This window comes from Ostrinia nubilalis, chromosome 28 (assembly GCF_963855985.1).
Source record: "Ostrinia nubilalis chromosome 28, ilOstNubi1.1, whole genome shotgun sequence".
NCBI lineage: Eukaryota > Metazoa > Arthropoda > Insecta > Lepidoptera > Crambidae > Ostrinia > Ostrinia nubilalis.
Genome location: NC_087115.1, coordinates 7,370,132 through 7,394,834, shown reverse-complemented (window position 1 = coordinate 7,394,834; position 24,703 = coordinate 7,370,132). Strand labels below are relative to the sequence as shown.

Sequence of the window (24,703 nt, the reverse complement as noted above, 5' to 3'; positions counted from 1 at the left end):
GGTATTGAGGAAGAAACAGACGCAAAATTATATGTTCTATTGATTGTACACAAATTGTGTTAATTTGTTACGAGTGTTTTACAGTCTTTTGTCTTTTATTATATGAAATATTGACAACGAACTTATCTGAGCTAGAGCTATTAACGAGCTATGACAAAATTAACCGGTAACGAATTTAAATCTTACAACACTAGAAAGCTTGAAAAAAAGTAAATATTGCTTATGGATGGCTGTCAAAAAACTATTTTGTTTGCGATTTGTTGCTATGTTTTTTTGTGCAAGTAAACAAACAAACACACATTTTTAAAGAATTTAGGTATAACTCAAATTATTGTCTTCGTTGTAACCAAGCTCTAAAGATGAATGAAACACATTTAAATGCAAATACGTAGTGCCAAAGTAGCAAGTGAACTTTACTATTTTTTCTAAGAAAATTACAAAAAAAATGAGCAATATTAAAGTTTGCAGAATATGTTTAGGTCACAATACCCCTATGTACACGGTAACCGCTACAAATTTACACGAGTTTTACGAGAAAAATACGAATAAACCAGTGAGTTCTTTTCCTTACTTTTTGTATTTATGAACATTTTAATGAAAATATTTTGTTAGAAAACATACTAAATTATTAATTTAGCCTAGTTATTAGGCAAGCAAATTTAAAGAACAGAGAGTAGGGTTGGTTTTTCTGAGCAAATTATACATTGAAAATATTATAGAACTTGTAAACACTATAATTTTAGCTCAAAACTGACGAAGAACTGTCCGTAGCATGCTACATCTGCTACCATTTGCTGAAGAAGTGTTACAGATTCATACAATGCGCAATAAAAGCAAACGAAGTGCTACAGAAAATATCGAATGACGGGACTGAGGTGAGAATAAATGTAGGCAATAGACTAAAGTACGGCCAACGAGAAGCGATACCAAGTGTAAACAAATCCAATGTCATGGGTGAACCCGTCTGACTTTGACATATTTTGGCGGGAGAATGAGACATTACGACAAATACTTAAGATGAGAAGAGACAGAATATATTGTCAACTCGACAGTCGTATCGACCTTTTGTATTTGTATTGCTGCTAGTTGGCCGTACTTTATTTGACACCATTATCATCATCTCAGCCATAGGATGTCTGCGTCCAGCGCCTTCCTGCTGCCTTTATGATGTCGTCGGTCCATCTTGTGGGTGGACGTCCCACTCTGCGTTTTCCTATTTGATACACCATTGGGGCCGTCCATAAATTACGTCATCGATTTTTTCAGATTTTAGACCCCCCCCCCCCTACAATCATCCTATCGTCATTTTTTAATGACCCCCCCCCCCTTCTCCCAAAATTGACGTCATTACCAGTTTGACAAAATTAAAACACTTGGTTATAGAATCACCTTTTATTTTATTTTTTTAATAGATAGAGTGATTCTTAAGGAAGGTTTATATGTATAATACATGTAAGTACCACGGGCGAAGCCGGGGCGGGCAGCTAGTATTATATGTAATACTAGCGGCCGCCCGCAACTTCGTACGCGTGGATCCCGTTTCATCCCCTTTCATCTATCACGCGGTTTAGATTTTTTCATACAAATGTTTTTTCCCGCTAACTCCCGTTTCCGTGGGAATTTTGCAATATCCTGTTGTAACTAAGCTTTAAGTTTACTAAGATACCTGCATGCCAAATTTCAAGCGTCTAACTTCAGCGGTTTAGATTTTTTCATACGAATGTTTTTTTCCCGCTAACTCCCGTTCCCGTGGGAATTTTGAAATATCCTGTTGTAACTAAGCTTTAAGTTTACTAAGATACCTGCATGCCAAATTTTAAGCCTCTAACTTAAGCAGTTTAGATTTTTTCATACAAATGTTTTTTTCCCGCTAATTCGCGTTCCCGTGGGAATTTTGCAATATCCTGTTGTAACTAAGCTTTAAGTTTACTAAGATACCTGCATGCCAAATTTCAAGCGTCAAACTTAAGCGGTTTAGTATTTTCATATAAAAGATTTTTCCCGCTAATTCCCGTTCCCTTGGGAATTCCTAAGTATCCTATAACCTGCCCAGGAGTACGAAGAATAATTGTACCAAATTTCGTTAAAATCCGTCGAGTAGTTTTTGTTTCTATAAGGAACATACAGACAGACAGACAAAAATTTTACTGATTGCATTTTTGGCATCAGTATCGATCACTAGTCACCCCCTGATAGTTATTTTGAAAATATATTTCATGTACAGAATTGACCTCTCTACAGATTTATTATAAGTATTGATATAGATTATTGTTAGAGTAGATATGTAGTTATTCCTGTATTTGTGTACATCTATGTTGCATTATGTATGTTTATTATGAGTTATTTTAGTATTGTACGCGCCTTAGCCGCCTCTCACATTTGCAGTCTCACTTACTAGGTGTGCTGGAAGAAATTTCTTTTTAGAAATAATCTTTTTGTATGTGAACAATAAACTATAAATAAATAAATAAGAATGACGTCAATTCCGAAACACCCCCCCCCCCCCTATCTATCATTGACCGTCATCCGCAGACCAACCCCCCCTAATTTAGAATGACGTAATATATGGACGGCCCCATTCCCCAATAACTCAAAATCACAACTTTTTTAAAAAGACACTTCATTCTGGTCTTAAAACTTAATTAGTTTTAATTTAATGTATCTATCTATGTAAAGGTTGTATAAATACACTATACATACAGGGTGTCCCAGAATGGGTGAATCAAACTGCTAGGGGAGGTAGCTCTACTAATGTAATAAAAATATGAAAAAAAAAATTGAGTTTGGATTTTTTCTAATAATGTTTTCAAAACTTGAAATCTAGTCATTATTTTCAAAAGTTTGTTTACAGATAAACGAAGCGATCATGTACAATTAATATTAGTAAGAAAAAAGTACAAATAAACTCCCAACTTTACAAAGCTGATTTATTTTCACTTTTTCAAAAATATTTTTTTTGTGTCCTTATGCGCTTTATTTTTTTTTTCATATTTTTTAGGGATAGTACATTAGTAGCTACCTCCCCTATCAGTTTGATTCACCCATTCTGGGACACCCTGTTTATGAATACTTGAGATTGAGAATGATCCATGACCTTTACATTAAAAAGTCTTTAACCACATTTTTACAGAGGTATTTAAGCCAAAATAGACAATGCTGTTTTTCCTTAAACAAAAATCGAAATAATTATTAATTTTTCTTCCAGATAACAGAAAAAGCCATAGCGCTCATAGACAAGCCCCATTCATTTCGAATTTTCCAAAACACTCCAATTGATTGCGTGGTTTCTACGGAAGTCGAAGAGAATATTGAGGTGCCGATTGTGAAAGACGAACACTTAGATATTAAAAGAGAACCGGCCTTAGACACAACGTCATTGGCAGAGGATGAAAAAGATATTATAGGTATACTAGCGGCCGCCCGCGACTTCGTACGCGTGGATCCCGTTTTACCCCCTTCATCTATCTTACGCGGTTTAGATTTTTTCATACAAATGTTTTTTCCTGCTAACTCCCGTTCCCGTGGGAATTTTGCAATATCCTGTTGTAACTAAGCTTTAAGTTTACTAAGGTACCTGCATGCCAAATTTCAAGCGTCTAACTTAAGCGGTTTAGATTTTTCATACAAAAGGATTTTCCCGCTAATTCCCGTTCCCGTGGGAATTTCGATAATTCCTTTCTTAGTGCACCTCTACGGTACCTAAGCTACGTCCCTTCCAAATTTCAAGTGCCTACGTTTAGCCGTTTAGGCTGTGCGTTCATATGTCAGCGAGTCAGTCAGTTTCTCCTTTTATATATTTAGATGTGTTCGTTGTTCACAGAGCCACCGCTACCAGACGATTCCCAAAGCTTCACGGACTCGGAGGACGATGTGCCTCTAAAATGCATCAGCAGGAAGACTGAAACACAGGTCAAGAATAAACGACCTACTAAGGCTATAAGACCGATTAAAAAAGTTAAAAAGGGTAAGTGAAAATGATTTTTCAGTTTACTGTTCAAAATGTTTAAATGGTGTATATCTATTCTTCTTTTGAGTGTGGCGAAATGTGTACGTTTCACTGTCTCTCTCTCTCTCTCTTTACCCTCTATCTCTCTCCCTCTTTTTCTCTCCTATCTATCTTGTTTATGTCTATAAATATTCTAGCACCAGTTCTCATTGACGCACGCGACATAATCCTCTCGCCAGAGCAGCAGCGCGCTCAGTTGCTCCATAGAAAAAATTGTCTTTACTCTGGTTGCTCTCTCTCTCTCTCTGCATATCTGTGTTTTACGTTGTCTAGTATCTTTTTTTTTCTCTTGTCTTCTCTCGGCCGTCTCTAGCCCCTTCTCCCTCTCTCCCAACCGTCTTGTTTAAAAAAAAAAAATCAAAATCAAAAGTATTTATTCAGTTTAGACCACAAGTGGCACTTATGAACGTCAAAATTATTATAGAAAATAATAAAAAAGAAAAGTTAGCCCTTATGGGGCACTTTACATGTCTCCTTATCTTTTGGGCCCTACCAGCGCTTCGAGACAAACATATGGCAAGTGCTGAGAAGAAACGCCGGAACAAACTCAGTCACCACTAATTGCCGGGAAATATCTAACGCTAAGAATAACCAAATTCGAGTACATCAAAATGTGCAGACTGAACTTACCACGCATCCTTGTCATCAATATAGTCTCGAACCTTGTAGTACCCTTTGGACATAAGGGTATTTTTTATATGTATCTTAAATTTGTTTATTGGTAATTCGACAAGGTTGTGTGGTATGTTGTTAAATATGGTAATACATTTCCCCAAGTTTAAGTCTATAATACATATTCCAGCTCCATTCATCGTAGACGCTCGCTAGATAGTCCTCTCGCCAGGAGCAGCGCGCTCTGTAGCTTTCCCTTTCTCTCTCCCGTCCATCTTGTCTTCTCAATAGACGAGCATCGCTCTCTCTTACTTTGTCTTTCTTTTCTCTCTCTCTCTGTCTCTCTCACTCGTTTTATTAGGCCCAGAACACACGGTGAAACGCAATCGCAACGAAACTGCAACTGCTAGTTACTTTTGAGTTGCATCTAAGTTTCTGCCATAGATTCCGTTGAGAGACCACACATAATGCGGTTCTCCGTGTGTTCTGGGTCTTAATGTGTGTCACACTTTTAGCCCCAGCTCTCATCGATGCTCGCGAGATAGTCCTATCTCTAGAAGAACAGCGAGCTCAGTTGCTCGCGCGAGCTCAATCGCTCAACTACTTGCATTCGCCGCACCGCTGTACTTTATGCTACAAGGGATTTGTAGATCTGAAGGCATATGAGAACCACAAGGAGAAGCATGACGAGGTATTTGGATTTGAAATAATTTTAAATATTTTATGAATAACAGCTTTTGCCTGCGGCTTCACCCGCGTGAAATTTAGTTTGTCACATATCGTCATAAATTATAGCCTATGTGTTATTCTGGGTTATAAACAATAATATTGTAAAGTTTCATCAAAATACGTTCTGTATTTTTGCGTGAAAGAGTAACAAACATCCAGACATCTAAACTTTCCCATTTATAATATTAGTAAGAAGTAAGATTGTCAAAATCTAGATCACATTGATCACCTGGAATTGATCACCCAGGTGATCAAAGCAGACTCTGGTGTCCTTTGATCACCAGTGGATGATTTTATTTCAGCCATAGGACGTCCACTGCTGAACATAGGCCTCCCCCAATGATTTCCATAATGGCCGGTTATTAGCGGCCTGCATCCAGCGCCTTCCTTTATGAGGTCATCGGTCCACCTTGTGGGTGGACGTCTTACGCTACGTCCAGTACGTGGCCTCCACTCCAGAACCTTGCTGCCCCATCGGCCATCAGTTCTGCGTACTATGTGCCCTGCCCATTGCCACTTCAGCTTGCTAATCCGTCGGGCTATGTCAGCGACTTTAGTTCGTTTACGGATCTCCTCATTTCTGATTCGATCTCGTAAAGAAACACCGAGCATAGCTCTCTCCATAGCACGCTGTGCAACTTTGAGCTTCTGCTTAAGGCCTATAGTGAACTGTGAAAGGCCACGCAATTCTTTCAGAAACGTGTCAATTTTAATCCTCATTTCGTCTCTCCAAACAGCGTAGCGGCCCCTTCGAGTGCGAGATATGTCGCATGCGCTACCGCACGTCGAGACACCTCCGCACACACGTGCACACGTGTCATGGCCGCCAGTACGCGTGCAACAAATGCGCGCACCGCTCGCACACCGCGTGAGTACACACACACACACACACACACACACACGCACACACACACACACACACACTTATTTCATTATCTATATCAGGGGTCTCCAAACTACGGCCCGCCACTGCCATCAATCCGGCCCGCGCCAGCTTAAGACTAAGCCTATTTTTGGCAGAAAAATTAAAGTTGTTATGGCCCTTGCAACATACCAAAAAAGTTTGAGGAACCCTGATCTACAGGGTATCCTAGAATGGGTGAATCAAACTAATAGGAGAAGTATCTCTACTAATGTACTATCCCTAAAAATATGAAAAATATAAAGCGCATAAGTATACAAAATTTTTTTGAAAATGTGAAAATAAATCAGCTTTGCCTAAGTATCTGGCTATAATTGCTGCGTTTGGAGTTTCTTTGTACTTTTTTCTTACTAATATTAATTGTATCTTCGTATTCGTATGATCGCTTCGTGTATCTGTAAACAAACTTTTGAAAAAAATGATAGTAGTAGTAGGATAGTACATTAGTAGAGCTACCTTCCCTATCAGTTTGATTCACCCATTCTGGGACACCCTGTATATCAAGCCTGTTCATCTCCCCTAGAAGGCATCGAAAATGTGTCATCGAAAACACCGGCGAGTTTAATCCACAAGGTATTCACAGTAGTGAGTGACGTACGCGCGCGTATTCTTCACCCATTGTAAAATAAAATATTCGCTATGAAAAGAAGAAAAAATACGCGCGTGTGTGTATCATTAAGGGTAGATTCGACCAAACAAGAGTAAATATTAATCTCAGATTAAATCGTCAGTCAATTTTGACATATTTCCCATACTGAAACTGTCAATGTGCCAGTTATAAAGCCCGGACTCTGAGCACGTAGAATTTTGTCCAATGACCTTATCGCTCGCGCGTAATTATGTTGCTGTCGCGCTCGCACACTCACTGCGGGCGCGCGTCGCACAGTCGCGACAACAATATAATTACGCGCGAGCGATCAGGATGGGTAGCTTGGGGTCATTGGACAAAATTCTACGTGCTCGGCGACCAGACTATACCAGGAGTTGTTCTCGGATAAACGTTTGGTCGAATCGGGCCTAAGGCATATAACTTACAGCTAATATTGTATGTTTCAGTAATCAAGCTAGAGAGCACGAGAAATGGCACAACGGATACACTTATGAGTGTCAGCTGTGCAGTCAAAAGTTCAGGTATTACGACAAAGTCCTTTGTTCAAATTCAAAAGTATTTTGTAAGGGGCATGTACTTTTTGCAATATATGCGGCGACAGCTTAGTGGGACGCCACGGCCTGCTGATGCACAGGAGTCATTTATTTTCTATTGGGGGGTTCAAAATACGATTTATTTTCCAATGAGAGGTTCAAAATGTGCTTTATTGTCCAATGAGGGGGGAGGGGGGTTGAAAGTTTATTTTTGCCCAATGGGGGGTTGAAAATGTCCTTTATTTTCCAATGAGAGGTTCAAAACGTACTTTGTTGTTCAATGAGAGGTTCAAAATGGACTTTATTTTCTCAATAGAAGGTTGAAAGTTTACTGTTTTCCCAATGGGGGGGTTGAAAGTTTACTTTTTCCCAATGGAGGATTCAAAATGTTATTTATTTTATATTGGGAGGTTTGAAAATGTCCTTTATTTACCAATGGGGTATTCAAAATGTACTGTTTTCCCAATGGGGAATTCAAAATGTATTTTTTTCCCCAAATGGGGGGTTCAAAATGTATTTTTTCCCCAAATGAGGGGTTCAAAATGTATTTTTCCCCAATGGGGGGTTGAAAATGTCCTCTTTTCCCAATAGGGGGTTCAAAATGTACTTTATTTTCTCAATAGAAGGTTGAAAGTTTACTTTTTCCCAATGGAGGGTTCAAAATGTTATTTATTTTATATTGGGAGGTTTGAAAATGTCCTTTATTTACCAATGGGGTATTCAAAATGTATTTTTTCCCCAAATGGGGGGTTCATAATGTATTTTTTCCCCAAATGGGGGGTTCAAAATGTACTTCTTTCCCAATGGGAGGTTGAAAATGTATTTCTTCCCTATAGGGCGTTCAAAATGGCCTTTTTTCTCAATAGGGGGTTCAAAATGTATTTTTTCCTCAGGAAACCCACCTCATACCTCACGCACATGCGGAAGCGACACCCGACGGAGCACGTGTGCAATATATGCGGCGACAGCTTCGTGGGACGCCACGGACTGTTGATGCATAGGAGTAATTTATTTTCCATTGGGGGTATCAAAATACGATTTATTTTCCAATGAGAAGTCATGATATACTTTATTCAAAATGTACTTTATTTATAGAGGGTTGAAAGTTTACTGTTTTCCCAATGGGGGGGTTGAAAGTTTACTTTTTCCCAATGGAGGGTTCAAAATGTTATTTATTTTATATTGGGAGGTTTGAAAATGTCCTTTATTTACCAATGGGGTATTCAAAATGTATTTTTTCACCAAATGGGGGGTTCAAAATGTATTTTTTCCCCAAATGGGGGGTTCAAAATGTATTTTTTCCCCAATGGGGGGTTGAAAATGTCCTTTTTTCCGTTCAAAATGTATTTTTTCCTCAGGAAACCGACGTCGTACCTCACGCACATGCGCAAGCGTCACCCGACGGAGCACGTGTGCAATATATGCGGGGACAGCTTCGTGGGACGCCACGGGCTGTTGATGCATAAGAGTCATTTATTTTCCATTGGGGGTATCAAAATGCGATTTATTTTCCAATGAGAAGTCATGATATACTTTATTCAAAATGTACTTTATTTATAGAGGGTTGAAAGTTTACTGTTTTCCCAATGGGAGGTTGAAAATATCCTTTGTTTCCCAATGGGGGGGTTAAAAATGTAGTTTTTTCTCAATGGAGGGTCAAAATGTACTTTTTTCCTAATGGGGGCTTCAAAATGTCGTTTATTTCCCAATGGGGGGTTCAAAATGTACTTTTTTCCCAAAATATTCAAAATATTATTTTTCCCGGATTGAAAATGTACTTTTCCCAATAGCCTCCTATTCAAAATGTCATTTATTTTCAATGGGGGGTTGAAAACGTACTTTATTGTGCAATGGGGGGTTAAAAATGTCCTTTATTTTCCAAAGAGTGGTTAAAAATGTAGTTTTTTCTCTATGGGGGGTTCAAAACGTACTTTCTTCCCTATAGGGCGTTCAAAATGGCCTTTTTTTCTCAATAGGGGGTTCAAAATGTATTTTCTCCTCAGGAAACCCACCTCATACCTCACGCACATGCGCAAGCGACACCCGACGGAGCACGTGTGCAATATATGCGGCGACAGCTTCGTGGGACGCCACGGCCTGCTGATGCACAGGAGTCATTTATTTTCTATTGGGGGGTTCAAAATACGATTTATTTTCCAATGAGAGGTTCAAAATGTGCTTTATTGTCCAATGAGGGGGGAGGGGGGTTGAAAGTTTATTTTTGCCCAATGGGGGGTTGAAAATGTCCTTTATTTTTCAATGAGAGGTTCAAAACGTACTTTGTTGTTCAATGAGAGGTTCAAAATGGACTTTATTTTCTCAATAGAAGGTTGAAAGTTTACTGTTTTCCCAATGGGGGGGTTGAAAGTTTACTTTTTCTCAATGGAGGGTTCAAAATGTAATTTATTTTCCATTGGGAGGTTTGAAAATGTCCTTTATTTACCAATGGGGTATTCAAAATGTATTTTTTCCCAATGGGGGGGTTGAAAATGTCCTTTTTTCCGTTCAAAATGTATTTTTTCCTCAGGAAACCAACGTCATACCTCACGCACATGCGCAAGCGACACCCGACGGAGCACGTGTGCAATATATGCGGCGACAGCTTCGTGGGACGCCACGGGCTGTTGATGCATAAGAGTCATTTATTTTCCATTGGGGGTTCAAAATGTACTTTATTTTCCAATGAGAGGTTCAAAATGTGCAGTTTTCCCAATGGGGGGTTTCAAAATGGACTTTATTTTCCCAATAGAGGAAACTTTCAGTTTACTGTTTTCCTAATGGGGGGCTTGAAAGTTTACTGTTTTCCCAATAGGGGGGTTGAAAGTTTACTGTTATCCCAATGGGGGGATTGAAAGTTTACTTTTTCCCAATGGGGGCTTGAAAATGTAATTTATTGTCCAATGAGGGGTTCAAAATGTCCTTTATTTCTCAATAGGGGGTTCAAAATGTATTTTCTCCTCAGGAAACCCACCTCATACCTCACTCACATGCGCAAGCGACACCCGACGGAGCACGTGTGCAATATATGCGGCGACAGCTTCGTGGGACGCCACGGACTGTTGATGCATAAGAGTCATTTATTTTCCATTGGGGGTATCAAAATGCGATTTATTTTCCATTTGGGGGTTCAAAATGTACTTTATTTTCCAATGAGAGGTTCAAAATGTGCTTTATTGTCCAATGAGGGGGGAGGGGGGGTCGAAAGTTTATTTTTGCCCAATGGGGGGTTGAAAATGTCCTTATTTTCCAATGAGAAGTTCAAAACGTACTTTATTGTTCAATGAGAGGTTCAAAATGGACTTTATTTTCTCAATAGAAGGTTGAAAGTTTACTGTTTTCCCAATGGGGGGGTTGAAAGTTTACTTTTTCCCAATGGGGGGATTAAAATCAAAATGTACTTTTTTCAAATGGGGGGTTCAAAACGTACTTTTTTCCCAATTGGTGGTTCAAAATGTACTTTGTTTCCCAATAGGGGCTTCAAAATGTCGTTTATTTCCCAATGGGGGGTTCAAAATGTACTTTTTTCCCAAAATATTCAAAATATTATTTTTCCCGGATTGAAAATGTACTTTTCCCAATAGCCTCCTATTCAAAATGTCATTTATTTTCAATGGGGGGTTGAAAACGTACTTTATTGTGCAATGGGGGGTTAAAAATGTCCTATTCAAAATGTATTTTTTCCCCAAATGGGGGGTTCAAAATGTACTTTTTTCCCTATAGGGCGTTCAAAATGTCCTTTTTTTCTCAATAGGGGGTTGAAAATATACTTTCTCCTCAGGAAACCCACCTCATACCTCACGCACATGCGCAAGCGACACCCGACGGAGCACGTGTGCAATATATGCGGCGACAGCTTCGTGGGACGCCACGGGCTGTTGATGCATAAGAGTAAAGCGCATCGGTTGCAGGAGGTAAGTTGGTAACCTTGGCTGTGGTTGACGTTGGATGGGTGACCGGTGTTAAGCAACCTTGACTCTGGTTAAAAATTCATAAAATTAAAATTCATAAATTAAAAATTCATAAATTAATTAAATTCATAAAATTCATTTATTTTTGCAAATAGGCTTTAAAAAAGCGCTTTTACACGTCCCAATATTAACCCTACCACTTGTTGACGTTGCATGGGTGACCGAAGTTAAGCAACCTTGGCTGTGGTTGACGTTGCATGGGTGACCGGTGTTAAGCAACCTTGGCTGTGGTTGACGTTGCATGGGTGACCGGTGCTAAGCGACCTTGGCTGTGGTTGACGTTGCATGGGTGATAGGTGCTAAGCGACCTTGGCTGTGGTTGACGTTGCATGCGTGACCGGTGCTAAGCGACCTTGGCTGTGGTTGACGTTGCATGGGTGATAGGTGCTAAGCGACCTTGGCTGTGGTTGACGTTGTATGGGTGACCGGTGCTAAGCGACCTTGGCTGTGGTTGACGTTGCATGGGTGACCGGTGCTAAGCGACCTTGGCTGTGGTTGACATTGGATGGGTGACCGGTGTTAAACAACCTTGGCTGTGGTTGACGTTGCATGGGTGACCGGTGTTAAGCAACCTTGGCTGTGGTTGACGTTGGATGGGTGACCGGAGTTAGGCAACCTTGACTCTGGTTGACGTTGCATGGGTGACCGGTGCTAAGCGACCTTGGCTCTGGTTGACGTTGCATGGGTGACCGGTGCTAAGCGACCTTGGCTGTGGTTGACGTTGCATGCGTGACCGGTGCTAAGCGACCTTGGCTGTGGTTGACGTTGCATGGGTGATAGGTGCTAAGCGACCTTTGCTGTGGTTGACGTTGCATGGGTGACCGGTGCTAAGCGACCTTGGCTGTGGTTGACGTTGCATGGGTGACCGGTGCTAAGCGACCTTGGCTGTGGTTGACGTTGCATGGGTGACCGGTGCTAAGCGACCTTGGCTGTGGTTGACGTTGGATGGGTGACCGGAGTTAAGCAACCTTGGCTGTGGTTGACGTTGCATGGGTGACCGGTGTTAAGCAACCTTGACTCTGGTTGACGTTGCATGGGTGACCGGTGCTAAGCGACCTTGGCTGTGGTTGACGTTGCATGGGTGACCGGTGCTAAGCGACCTTGGCTGTGGTTGACGTTGCATGGGTGATAGGTGCTAAGCGATCTTGGCTGTGGTTGACGTTGCATGGGTGACCGGTGTTAAGCAACCTTGGCTGTGGTTGACGTTGGATGGGTGACCGGTGCTAAGCAACCTTGGCTGTGGTTGACGTTGTATGGGTGACCGGTGCCAAGCAACCTTGGCTCTGGTTGACGTTACATGGGTGACCGGTGTTAAGCAACCTTGGCTGTGGTTGACGTTGCATGGGTGACCGGTGCTAAGCAACCTTGGCTGTGGTTGACGTTGCATGGGTGACCGCTGGTTGACGTTGCATGGGTGACCGGAGATAAGCGACCTAGGCTCCGGTTGACGTTGGATGCTTAATGAAAATGTCGATGATTATAAACATAAAAATGTTTGTGATGTTTAACTGCCTAGCTCGCATCAATATTTATAACAATGTATATTTTAAAGACTGTAAACATTTGAAAAAGAGTCTGACAATAGCGACAGAGTTTCTTGCGCTGCTTCTTCTCAGCACTGGCCCATTTATTGTCCCGAAGCAGTGGTAGGGTTAATAGTGGGACGCGTAAAAGTGCTTTTTAAAGCCTATTTTAAAAAATAAAATACGATATGAGATTTTTTTATACCCATCCAAGGTTATGTCAAGTGTCAAAGGTGCGACACAGGAGTGACAGAACATACAAATCTGCCCCCCTAGACAAAACGCACTTTTTGATCGAATCGAAAATCGAATCCGTCAAAACTCCATACAAAAAAGAGGCTTTTCGACCACTTTTCGACTGGTTTGCGATTATAATTTGCACTTTGTCTAGACCCACTGAAGTCTCGCTAACTTTTGACGTCACAAAAACACCGTCCCATGCCGCTCCCATGCTTAAGGCACCGACTCAATAAATCTATAGACCTATAGCTCTTCATAGATATCAAAATTCAGATTTGACTAATGCATTTTTGTATAATTTCTCAGAAGCCCACTCCAGAGCAAGAACCAAAGTTTTGTGCGGACTGCAACATACAGTTCGTGTCTTTGGACGCTTGGAAACGCCACATCATGAGCTCAGCCAAGCATGCGGTGGCCACTGATGCTAGGTAAGTATCATCATCATCATCATCATCAAGCATGAACAACTTTCGTCTTCGAATCGTTTGCGTATTCGACAAAATTCGATACTCAACCTTCAAATTAAACAATAACGTGACAATTTTGATTCTGAAAATAAGTTTCGTGCAACCATTTCTCATACTAAGTTCACTTTACACTTTCACAAGGGCGCTGTTGTAGTTTTCGTACTAAATCTTTTGAAAGCGATTCGAATACGCAAACGATTTGAACTCTAAAGTTTTTCGTGCTAGCCGTACTGGTCATTTATAGATCGAGCGTTTAACTGTGGTTTAACTCAGTCTGTGCCTCCGACTACATTAAAATTTGTGAATACAAAGTTTTCTTGTTTCTATCTTTTCTGTTCATTTTAACGCAGTTGCGTTCTTCGTTTTTTCAACAATATTTTTTGTGTGAGCAATTTATTAATTGAGGTATTTTGTGGCAGCGTGGGACGTCCACCCACAAGGTGGACCGACGACATCATAAGATAGCAGGCCGCTACCAACCGGGCAACATGGAAAGCATTGGGGGAGGCCTATGTTCAGCAGTGGACGTCCTATGGCTGAAATGATGATGATGATGAATTTATTTATTAAATTTTCAACTTCTCCAGCACTTTGTGTCACGCGTGCGACACGCGCGTCCCGGGCTCAAAGCTGCGCGAGCATTTGCGCTCGCACGAGGCTGAGCGCGAGCGCGCGCCGCCGAACACCGCCGCGAATGTTCGCGCCGCGCCGCGCGCTCCCTGCTCTCAGGTAATAGGGATGGAAAGAAAGAGATTTTTTTTTTGGCATCAGTGTCGTGTATACTAGGGATGTTATAAATATGTAGTTTCGGTTATGGATACGTTTACGGATATAGGAATAATATTATACCGGTTACGGTTACGGATACTTTAATATTTCAGATATCCGAAAGTTTCGGTCACGGTTACGGATATCCATAACATCCCTGTGGGCTGTGTGAGTTTACATACATGTATGAAAATTTTAGGTTTTGATAGTTTCCCGCTAGGGGCGCTGTACAATCCGTCATACAATTAATGTCATTTTGACGCACTCACTAGTGAGCGCGTTTGAAAAAAACTCACACTCAGCCCTCTGACACCAGAATAACTAAGCCGTAGTATACACATACTACGGTTTTAGTCATCAAAATGACAACTTCTCAAAATGACAACCGGGGCGCAAAATGTCCACTTCTCGAAATGACAACTTCTTAAAATGTCAACTTTGCTAAAAGACAACTTCTCATAATGTCTATTTCTCACAATGACAAATTCGCATTTGGTCAACTTCATATAATGACAACTCTAGAAGAACTAGAACTCTAGAAACGTTTCAGCTCGGAATGACAACTTCTCAAAATGACAACCGGGGCGTAGAATGTCCACTTCTCGAAATGACAACTTCTTAAAATGTCAACTTTGCTAAAAGACAACTTCTCATAATGTCTATTTCTCACAATGACAAATTCGCATTTGGTCAACTTCACATAATGACAACTCTAGAAGAACTAGAACTCTAGAAATAATGAAAATAAAATATCAACAAGTAATTGACATTATGCGAAGTAGACCAAATGCGAATTTGTCATTGTGAGAAATACGATGGTGGAAATATCAATTACTGTAAGGGACAAAACACGACTTTTCAGGAGAGCCAAAAAACGATTTTTTTTTTCTTTATACCTCAATATCTTTTTATGTGATGTTACGATTTAAATAGTTTCTATGGCAAAGTTTCTTAGAATTTTCTGTTCTTTCATAATATAAGCGCCAAATTACACACAATTCGAAAAACGGGTAGTTTAAAAGATAGCATGTCCCTTACATTAAAGAAACGAGCTTGACTGTACCTTACAATGTTGAAATTTCACAGTATGGAATGTCATGTATGTTGTAAGGTACATTTAAGAATAAATACAACAGTAATATTATTGTAACTTGACAATTTTAACATTGAAACCTGATGTAAGTAGAGGTTGCATTCGAGTTTTCATTAACAAAACGAAGAGAAGAGATAGAAACAAGACAACTTAGTGTTCACAAATGCAGTTGGAGGCATCAAATACACATCACCAACAAAACATTTAGTCACTGATGATGCGTACGTCTGCATTTGTGAACAAGTTGTCTTGTTTATATCTTTTTCTGTTCATTTTTACGCAGTTAGGTTTTTTTTTCAATCATCGTTCGTTCGTTTTAGCCGAATGACGTACACTGCTGGACAAAGGTCTTCCCCCAAGGATTTCCACAACAACCGGTCCTGCGCCGCCCGCATCCAGGCACCTCCTACAACCTTCACCAGATCGTCGGTCGACCTAGTGGAGGTCTGCAGCACATTACGTCTTCCAGCTCGTGGACGCCACTCAAGAATTTTTCTGCCCCAGCGGCCATCAACTTTGCAAGCTACGAGCTCCACTCACTGCCACTTGATTTTAGCGATTCTGCGGACTATGTCAGTCACTTTGGTTCTCCTGCGGATCACGTCATTTCTGGTTCAATCACTACGAGCATAGCACGCTCCATCGCCTTTGACCTTGAGTCTTCTTATGAGGCCCACAGTAAGCGACCACGTCTCAGATCCATAAGTTATCAAAGACTTTTGTCTTGAGACAGTGCGATATTTCAGACGTGGGAATATCGCGAAGCTTCCTGAACGTTGCCAGCCGAGTTGGATTCGACGATTGACCTCTTCCTCGAAGTTGGACCTACCTAAGGCTGGTTTTAGTGTCACGCGGATCGTCAGTGCGGATCGCTTCGCACAGCCAATCTGTATGAACTGATAGGGAGCGAGCGATTCCTGCGGACCGCATTACTCTAAAACGCTTCCTCGAAGTTTACAGATCGGCTGTGTGGAGCGGATCCGCACTGGACGGTCCGCGTGACACTATAACCAGCCTAACTGGACTGTTTGTACTAGGTATATACAGGATGTTAGGTAAATGGGTATATGAGCCGACACTAGTCCATGCTAACATGGTCATATAAATGGTATGGTGAAGTCAGAAAATTGATATCTTCATTTTAATAATTTTATTTTTCATACAAATCGGATTTCATAAAAAATATTTTGTATGAAAATAAAAAATAAAAAAATGATGATATCAAATTTCTGACTTCACCATACCATTTATATGCCCATGTTAACATGGGCTAGTGTCGGCTCATATACCCATTCACCTAACACCCTGTATAATTGTCAACAACTGCCGAGTGTAGAGTATCCAACCTTTAGAGTGCGAATCGAAGGTGGTTTATTTACTCACCGTTGATATTTATGCCGAATCCGTTCCAGTCCAGAAGCAGTTCTCCAGGTGGTGAACAGTTTCGGAGTTTTCAGTTCCCCCTGTCTGCTGCTGTAACTGGTTTCGAGTCTTGATCCTGAAGACGGAACGACATTGTGGCGTTTTCGTACAAGCCTTTCAACACTTCGATGTATCGATATAGTCAATTTGACACCGTTGGAGAAACTGTAGTAGGTACTGCCCAGGTCTCGATCGAAGCTTTCTCATAGTCCACAAACGCCAGGCGAAGTGACTGACTATACTCCTCGGTCTTCTGTATAATCTGCCGTGGCGTATGTATGTGGTGTACTAAAGCCTTTTCGGAAACCGGCTTGTTTGAGAGGCTGGAACTCATCGAGCTCACGAGCGAGACGATTCGTAATGACTCTCGAAAACAGCTTGTAGACATGGCTCAGAAGTGAGATGGGTCTATAATTCTTCAACAAGGTTTTGTCGCCTTTTTTGAAGAAGAGTATCACCACACTTCTGTGCCATACCGTAGGCGTTTTTCCTTCGAGGATGACGGAATTGAACAGCTTCTGAAGAGCCTTCAGCCCCTCGGTCAAAAACCCAACTGCGTAAAAATGAACAGAAAAAAGATAGAGACAAGACAACTTAGTGTTCATAAGTGTAGTAGGAGTAGGAGGCATTAAATGCATATCACCACCAAAAAAAGTAATTGATATCCTATATGCATATTAACGTAAGGGCCTAATTATGATAAATCAAAAAGTTTAAAATGAAGTAAGGTTCAATGAGTTCAAAAGTTAAAACCAACAGTTTAGGGTAAGGGCTGAATTGTATTATTAAAAGGAATTTCCGTCCTTTAAATCATTTATTTCCCCAAAAGTCGTATTCAGACGACCAAAAAAGTTTAAGGTAAGGGACATTTTTTTAAAGATATCAACATTTCAAGTATACCAATCGATAGAGCCGAAAATTCTGAATCCGTTGGTATATATAACTCATTTTGGCCAAAATGTCCCTTACATTAATTGATACTTCCACCATCGAATAGACATTATCTAACGAAGTTGACATTTTAAGAAGTTGTAATTTCGAGAAGTGGACATTTTGCATCCCGGTTGTCATTTTGAGACGTTGTCATTCCGAGCTGAAACGTTTCTAGAGTTCTAGTTCTTCTAGAGTTGTCATTATGTGAAGTTGACCAAATGCGAATTTGTCATTGTGAGAAATAGACATTATGAGAAGTTGTCTTTTAGCAAAGTTGACATTTTAAGAAGTTGTCATTTCGAGAAGTGGACATTTTGCGCCCCGGTTGTCATTTTGAGAAGTTGTCATTCCAAGTTGAAACGGCAAAACTGTCCACAAATAATCGAAATATCCGAAATAGAGAATATTATTATGAGAAGTTGTCTTTTAGCGAAGTTGACATTTTAAGAAGTTGTAATTTCGAGAAGTGGACATTTTGCATCCCGGTTGTCATTTTGAGAAGTTGTCATTTTGATGACTAAGCCTATAATGAGATGGGCAGTTTTTACAAAAGCACATCCTGTATATTTGTTTTCTCGTACAGTGCGGAGCAAACTTCGTGAACCGCTCGAAGCTGCAGGCGCATATAAAGAGGATCCATTTGGGAGTCAAATACAACAAAAACATCGTCTGCGAAGTGTGCGGGAAGAAGTGCACCGTAAGTCTTATGTTTAAGGTTCATTTTTGAATGTGAGTTTGCGCCAATTAGCGGTAAACTCGGACTTTGCTTTGAGATAATTTTGTTTAAAAAATATGTTTGAAATTGTCTCGCACGAAATTTCTCACGCCCCACGCAATTCATGTCCACGTCATGTGAGCTCAACGCCCCTCGAATGCCCCATGCAAGCCCCGCCCACGCCCCAATAACGTCTCACAAATGTCCCGCAAACACTAGTCTCAGTGAACTCTTACCACCACTTTCATGTTAGTTTTCCTCAAATGCCCCGTGAAAGCCCCACCAATACCCCTCGAAAGTACCGACCATTCCATGGAAGACCAGCGTCGTGGCATTGTCTGCTGAGATGCTACGACACCATGCTATGAATAAACATTTCTTCTTCTGTTTCATTTACCTTTACTTCCCATAATCTTTTCTCCAACGCACTTTCTAACTCCCCACGTACGCCCCGCCTATTTGTTTAGAGTAGGCGCACACCGTTGATTTTTAGTTGGCCGATAGTTGTGCCCGATTTTAAATTGTATGAAGAATCGGCCGAATCGAATCGGCGTAGTGTGCGCACTCCCATACATGCCCATACTGATCAACTGCCCGACTAAACTATCGGCCGACGAAAAATCAACGGTGTGCGCCTACTCTTATTGTTAGTATTGTTTCAGTCAGTCATATAATAATATTGAAAGCCCCATTTTCCTCCTGTACAGGTCCGTCTTGATGACGTAGAAGTAATAAATAAAATTGTAAGGTTGCATACCAAACTCATTGGTCGCGCGCCTGGCCGGTTAGAAAATACTTTTTACTTTTTTGCGTTTTTTCATCGATTGTCACTTTTCTCTTTTGTCTTGAATTTTCTACCAAAACGAAATGTAATTTATTTTATTAGAAGCAATATAATTTTACATTTTACATTTAACAAAGCCTTTCAATTAATAAATATCTCTCGTAGTGTCGGTGACGTATTTCGTTCACCTCCAATGCACTTTCTAACGCCCCGCCTATCTGTTTATTGTTGTTGTTAGTATTGTTTCAAATTCAGTCATAAATAAAATAAGAATGAAAGCCCCACTAATGACCCACTGTTGCAGTCCAACGCCTCGCTAAAGTACTACCATGTAAAACATCTTTCTATCTGAATTGTACAATTGTTTATTATTCGGAAAAAAATCTATATATATATAAAAGAAAGTCGTGTTAGTTACTCCACTTATACTCAAGAACGGCTGAACCGATTTAGCTGAAAATTGTCAGGGAGGTAGTTTAGAGCCAGGAGAAGGACATAGGATACTTTTTATCCCGTTCGAAATAAAAAAAAGTCTGCTTATTTATTGCCATTAAGGCGGAACAAAGTTCGCCGGGTCAGCTAGTAATAAATAAAAATGAAAGCCCCACGTATGCCCCACTGTTGCAGTCCAACGCCTCGCTAAAGTACCACCAGCGTACTCACACGGGCGAGCGGCCGTTCGCCTGTTCACACTGCGGGAAGCGATTCGCCGACAACAACCAGCGGCGGATACACGTGCGGTGAGTCTATTATACCTCAGTACTTCTAGCATGAACAACTTTCGTCTTCGAATCGTTTGCGTATTCGACAAAATTCGATACTCAACCTTCGAATTAATCGAACGTGACAAGTTTGATTGTCAGAATAAGTTTCGTGCAACCATTTCTCATACTAAGTTCACTTTACGACACGTTCACAAGGGCGCTGTTGTAGTTTTCGTACTAAATCTTTTGATGGCGATTCGAATACGCAAACGATTCGAACTCGAAAGTTTTTCGTGCTAGCCGTACGGCTGATGACTGATACTGATACACTACTCGCGAGGTGGACAGACGACCGAATAATGGTAGCAGGAAGGCGCTGGATGCAGGCCGCTACCAAACGGGCGATGTGGAAGTCATTGGGGGAGGCCTATGTTCAGCAGTGGACGTCCTGTGGCTGAAATGATGATGATGATATTTCTCGAAGTTGGTCGAAGTAAGTAGTAAATTCGCACTTCATTTCGCTTCGGGCAACCTCGCCTCGTCTCGTTTGAGTTCGAAAAGTTAAAAGTAAAAATTTGCAAATAGCAACACTTGATTTGAAAATTATAATTAACTTGAAATAATCGAATTGCCTCAGGGGCACATAGCTCGAAGAGCTGATGGCCGCTGGGGCAGGAAAGTTCTTGAGTGGCGACCACGAGCTGGAAGACGTAGCGTGGGCAGGCCTCCCACTAGGTGGACCGACGATCTGGTGAAGGTCGCGGGAAGTACCTGGATGCAAGCGGCGCAGGACCGGTCTTTGTGGAAGTCCTTGGGGGAGGCCTTTGTCCAGCAGTGGACGTCTTTCGGCTGAAACGAACGAACGAACGAATCGAATTGCCTAAGGCGGGAATTGAAACCACGACCTTCCGCTTGCCGGGCGACTGGTCTTCCAACTGAGCTACTTAGACACTGGATGAACCCGTCGAAATTTTCAAGTGTAATACCTCCGCTGTTACGGCCAGCGTTTGTTTCATCAATGTTGGTATACCTACCCATAACCTTTAACCGACGATGTGCGGTCTCACAGACCGCTCCGGTTTTTGAAATTTCTGGATTGCAATGTTCTACTTACTCCCGTGTCCCGAGCGTCTCAGTACCTTCGAGTTTAGTTACCCATACGCCATTACAGGTAGTGGTTACATCGATGAGGGTAGTTTTAATAAGATAATTCGATTCAAAGTTCAACAGCGGTCTGTGGGACCGCACGTCGCAGACTACGTAACATTTTTGTACCATACTAAAACTTGCGTTTTTGTTTTAGACGACTGATTTTTTGTAAAAATGATGAATCCTGGGCCATCACAACCTAGAGAAAGACATTTCCTAATGATATATTAATATTAGGACATAATATTATGTAAAAGATGGTATTCTGTAAAAAAAATACCGCGGAACGGGTGGTAAAGCAAACAGTGACCATGATTATTGGCTCTGACATGCCAAATCTGCCTGATGTTATTGCACCAGCTGCAAAAAAGACGTACATTTTAGTCCACCTAAATTGCAAACGAAATTATCTTACAGGTGTTACCTATGCATACCGAAAATGCTCGGCATGCGGTAAAAAAATATGTCCAGAATGTGCCTAATTTTTACCCTACGTCAAAATTTTTTTGTGCATGAGTAATGTTTGAGTCATTTATTTTTATTTTATTCATTTTGTTCACTATATTTAGGAAGAAGTATAGTTTTTCTTGATTTGGTTAAAATTTACAAGTTTTAAAGGTTTGTTTGGTTTGAGCTCTAGAATAATTTCAATAAAATTAAGGGTCAAAAAAGTTTTAGCCATATTTAAATAAATAATATACATTATTTCCTCACAAATTTAGTATGTTTATTTGTAATACTATTATGTTCTCAAAAGATATAAAACCAATATACTTTTATACAAAAAATGATTATATTTTGAGTAAACAGTATAGCGGTCCCACAGACCGCACGTCGCAGACGGCGTGACAAAAAAATCACGTCGTCGGTTAAAGGATAAGCAGCTTGATTTTTTCAAGTTGTTTATAATTTTCAAACTAGTTTGAGATGCATATCTTAATGCTAAAAATTAAATAACACTTGATTTCTTGGAACCCGCTCGAAGAGACCCATGGGTGGCAAGATACTATGCATCGCTTCATGCAATTTTAATCACGATGGAGCTCTTCATGAGACAACAGCGTGCATCTTTTTTCAAAACCAACGAAATTTACAAAGTTTTTAACGGTTTTGGAGAAATCAATCGTTGCTAGAGAAAATTAAGAATAATACAAATAATTTAATAATACAAATAACCTACATAGACTAAATATTTACAAATAAAAATATGTCCCAAACAAATCGCTGTCCAAACAACGCGACATGGTGCCCAGAATGCTGGCTGCATTTCCGCGCTGAATGGCCAAACTGATTCGTTGGCCAAGAAATGCGCCAGCTCGTTGCTATTTGCAAAAATATCAGATGCAAATGGAGGATGCGGCCTAAACTCCCCTAGCTGGCCAGATAGGTTGGGGACGCCAGTACGGCTAGCACGAAAAACTTTCGAGTTCGAATCGTTAGCGTATTCGAATCGCCATCAAAATATTTAGTACGAAAACTACAACAGCGCCCTTGTGAACGTGTCGTAAAGTGAACTTAGTATGAGAAATGGTTGCACGAAACTTATTTTGAGAATCAAAATTGTCACTTTATCGTTTAATTCGAAGGTTGTCTATCGAATTTTGTCGAATACGCCATATTTCACGACATCAACGAAAAGATCTGTTCCTTTTCTGCTTCTTCCGGAACCAAATAAATAGATTTTTTTTTCATTTGAGTATATTTTTTTATACAGGACACATACCGGCGAGCGACCGTATTGCTGCGCGGCGTGTGGAAAGAGATTCAGCCAGAAACCAGCGCTTAACAGGCACTACCGGGTAAGTTAGCAATAAACGACCACCACAAGGTGGACCGACGACCTCAAAGGCAGGAAGAAGGCGCTGGACGCAGGTTACTACCAACCAGTCGATGCGGAAACTATTGGGGGAGGGTAAGTCAATAATTTAATTCACAAACGACCACCACAAGGTGGACCGACGACCTCAAAGGCAGGAAGAAGGCGCTGGACGCAGGCTGCTACTAACCGGTCATTATGGAAATGATTGGGCTTATGTTCAGCAGTGGACGTCCTGTGGCTGAAATGATAATGAATATATTGCCACCATAAGTTAAACCTTACTGACTTATAATAAGATCGAAAACCAATGATTTTCCACATGTTTTACCTTCTTAGGCTGGCTGCACCGTTACTTTAACTTTGACAAACGTCAAAAATCTGTCAAACTCCATACAAAAAACACCGGTTATCGTTAAAGTTACGGTCAAAGTTAGGTGGTGCAACTCAGCATATAAAAGATTTGGTACTTAAGGCTGATTTACTAATTACACGTATTAAGTAGTTAAGTATTTAACTAAATTTTAAGTGATCAAATTGCATCGTAACTAAATTACTTTATTCCAAACGTCAAGCTCTTGTTTACTATGAAACTGCTTGTCAAAACGTGTCAAGTAACAAGCCCCGCCCACCAACTTGACAGAAAAATCAAGTTAAAATTTAGTTACCTACTTATTAAATCAGCCATTATGAACGCTACTCGCATAAGCACTTGTCTTACAGTAATTATTTTTAAATTGTTCACTGTTTTTCTAACAACCCATATCACTAAAGATCATACATTGGCCACTTCATCTCCAGCAACTTTTAATTTTGATTCTAGGTACACACGGGGGCGAAGCCCTACGACTGCCAGTTCTGCGCGAAGACCTTCAGCCAGTCCAACTCTCTGAAGCTCCACGTTAATACTGTACACTTGAAGATACCACGCGCGGTCAAGAAACAACCCGCGGCGGCTGATGCTTAGGCCAGACTTGGATGGGTGACCGCACGTGAAATACTACTTCTGAAGGCAACAACCTTGGTCATGGCAAAGCTGAATATATCATCGCTCCTGTAAAACAGTAATTCCCCTTACTAATAAAACTTACACGCTCGTTTAACAGTGTTTTAAAGTGACGTTTAGTATGGACATTTCTGTGTAACTTTTTATTATCTTATACAGTGTGAGTCACGTTAAAGTGTACATATGAAAATAGATGAAACTAGACCTATTTTTATCGACAAAAAAGAGGTCAAAAATTTTTTGAGATTTTTTTAAAAAAAAATTATAGAATTTTTTTTCTTCCAATTACTTATTGTAAAGAAAACGTAATTACTTAAACAAAGCGGTATATCCTGATAAAATAAAAACAGTAATAATGCTAAATAACAGGCGATACTAAAAAATACATAAAATACACAAAAAAGGCCAACAAATAATAAAAAATGATACTTTTTGAAAAAAATCTGCTTTTAAATTCGTGTTTTTTTGGTTATTTGATAAATTTCTCCGAAAAATGCCCCTATAACCGGTGGTTTTTATTACTTTGTATTCTTCTCTATCGTATTACCTTCGTAAAACCAAAAATCGCATGTCTCTATCCCTATCACAACGTTTGCAATGATCGTTTGAACTAAGCCTCTCCGGGCGCGCCATTCAACGCTTCTTTAACAAAGAAACTGAAAATGGCTCTAGATTTGTAATTTTGATAAAGACAAGTTAGATT

The 24,703-nt window shown here is 40.4% G+C and overlaps 1 protein-coding gene across 1 annotated transcript; it reads left to right on the top strand.

Annotated features, from left to right (window-relative positions):
• The first annotated feature begins 240 nt into the window (after positions 1-240).
• Positions 241-24,254, top strand: LOC135085236 (zinc finger protein 431-like). Its single transcript, XM_063979992.1, has 17 exons — positions 241-553; positions 744-875; positions 3,206-3,404; positions 3,821-3,964; positions 5,134-5,309; positions 6,085-6,215; positions 7,326-7,400; positions 9,416-9,547; positions 9,940-10,041; positions 10,375-10,470; positions 11,164-11,323; positions 13,450-13,571; positions 14,198-14,339; positions 18,410-18,523; positions 19,953-20,065; positions 22,893-22,977; positions 23,818-24,254. The coding sequence occupies exons 1-17, from the start codon at positions 446-448 to the stop codon at positions 23,959-23,961; spliced, it is 2,175 nt and encodes a 724-aa protein (XP_063836062.1). The 5' UTR covers positions 241-445; the 3' UTR covers positions 23,962-24,254.
• Positions 24,255-24,703: the final 449 nt, after the last annotated feature.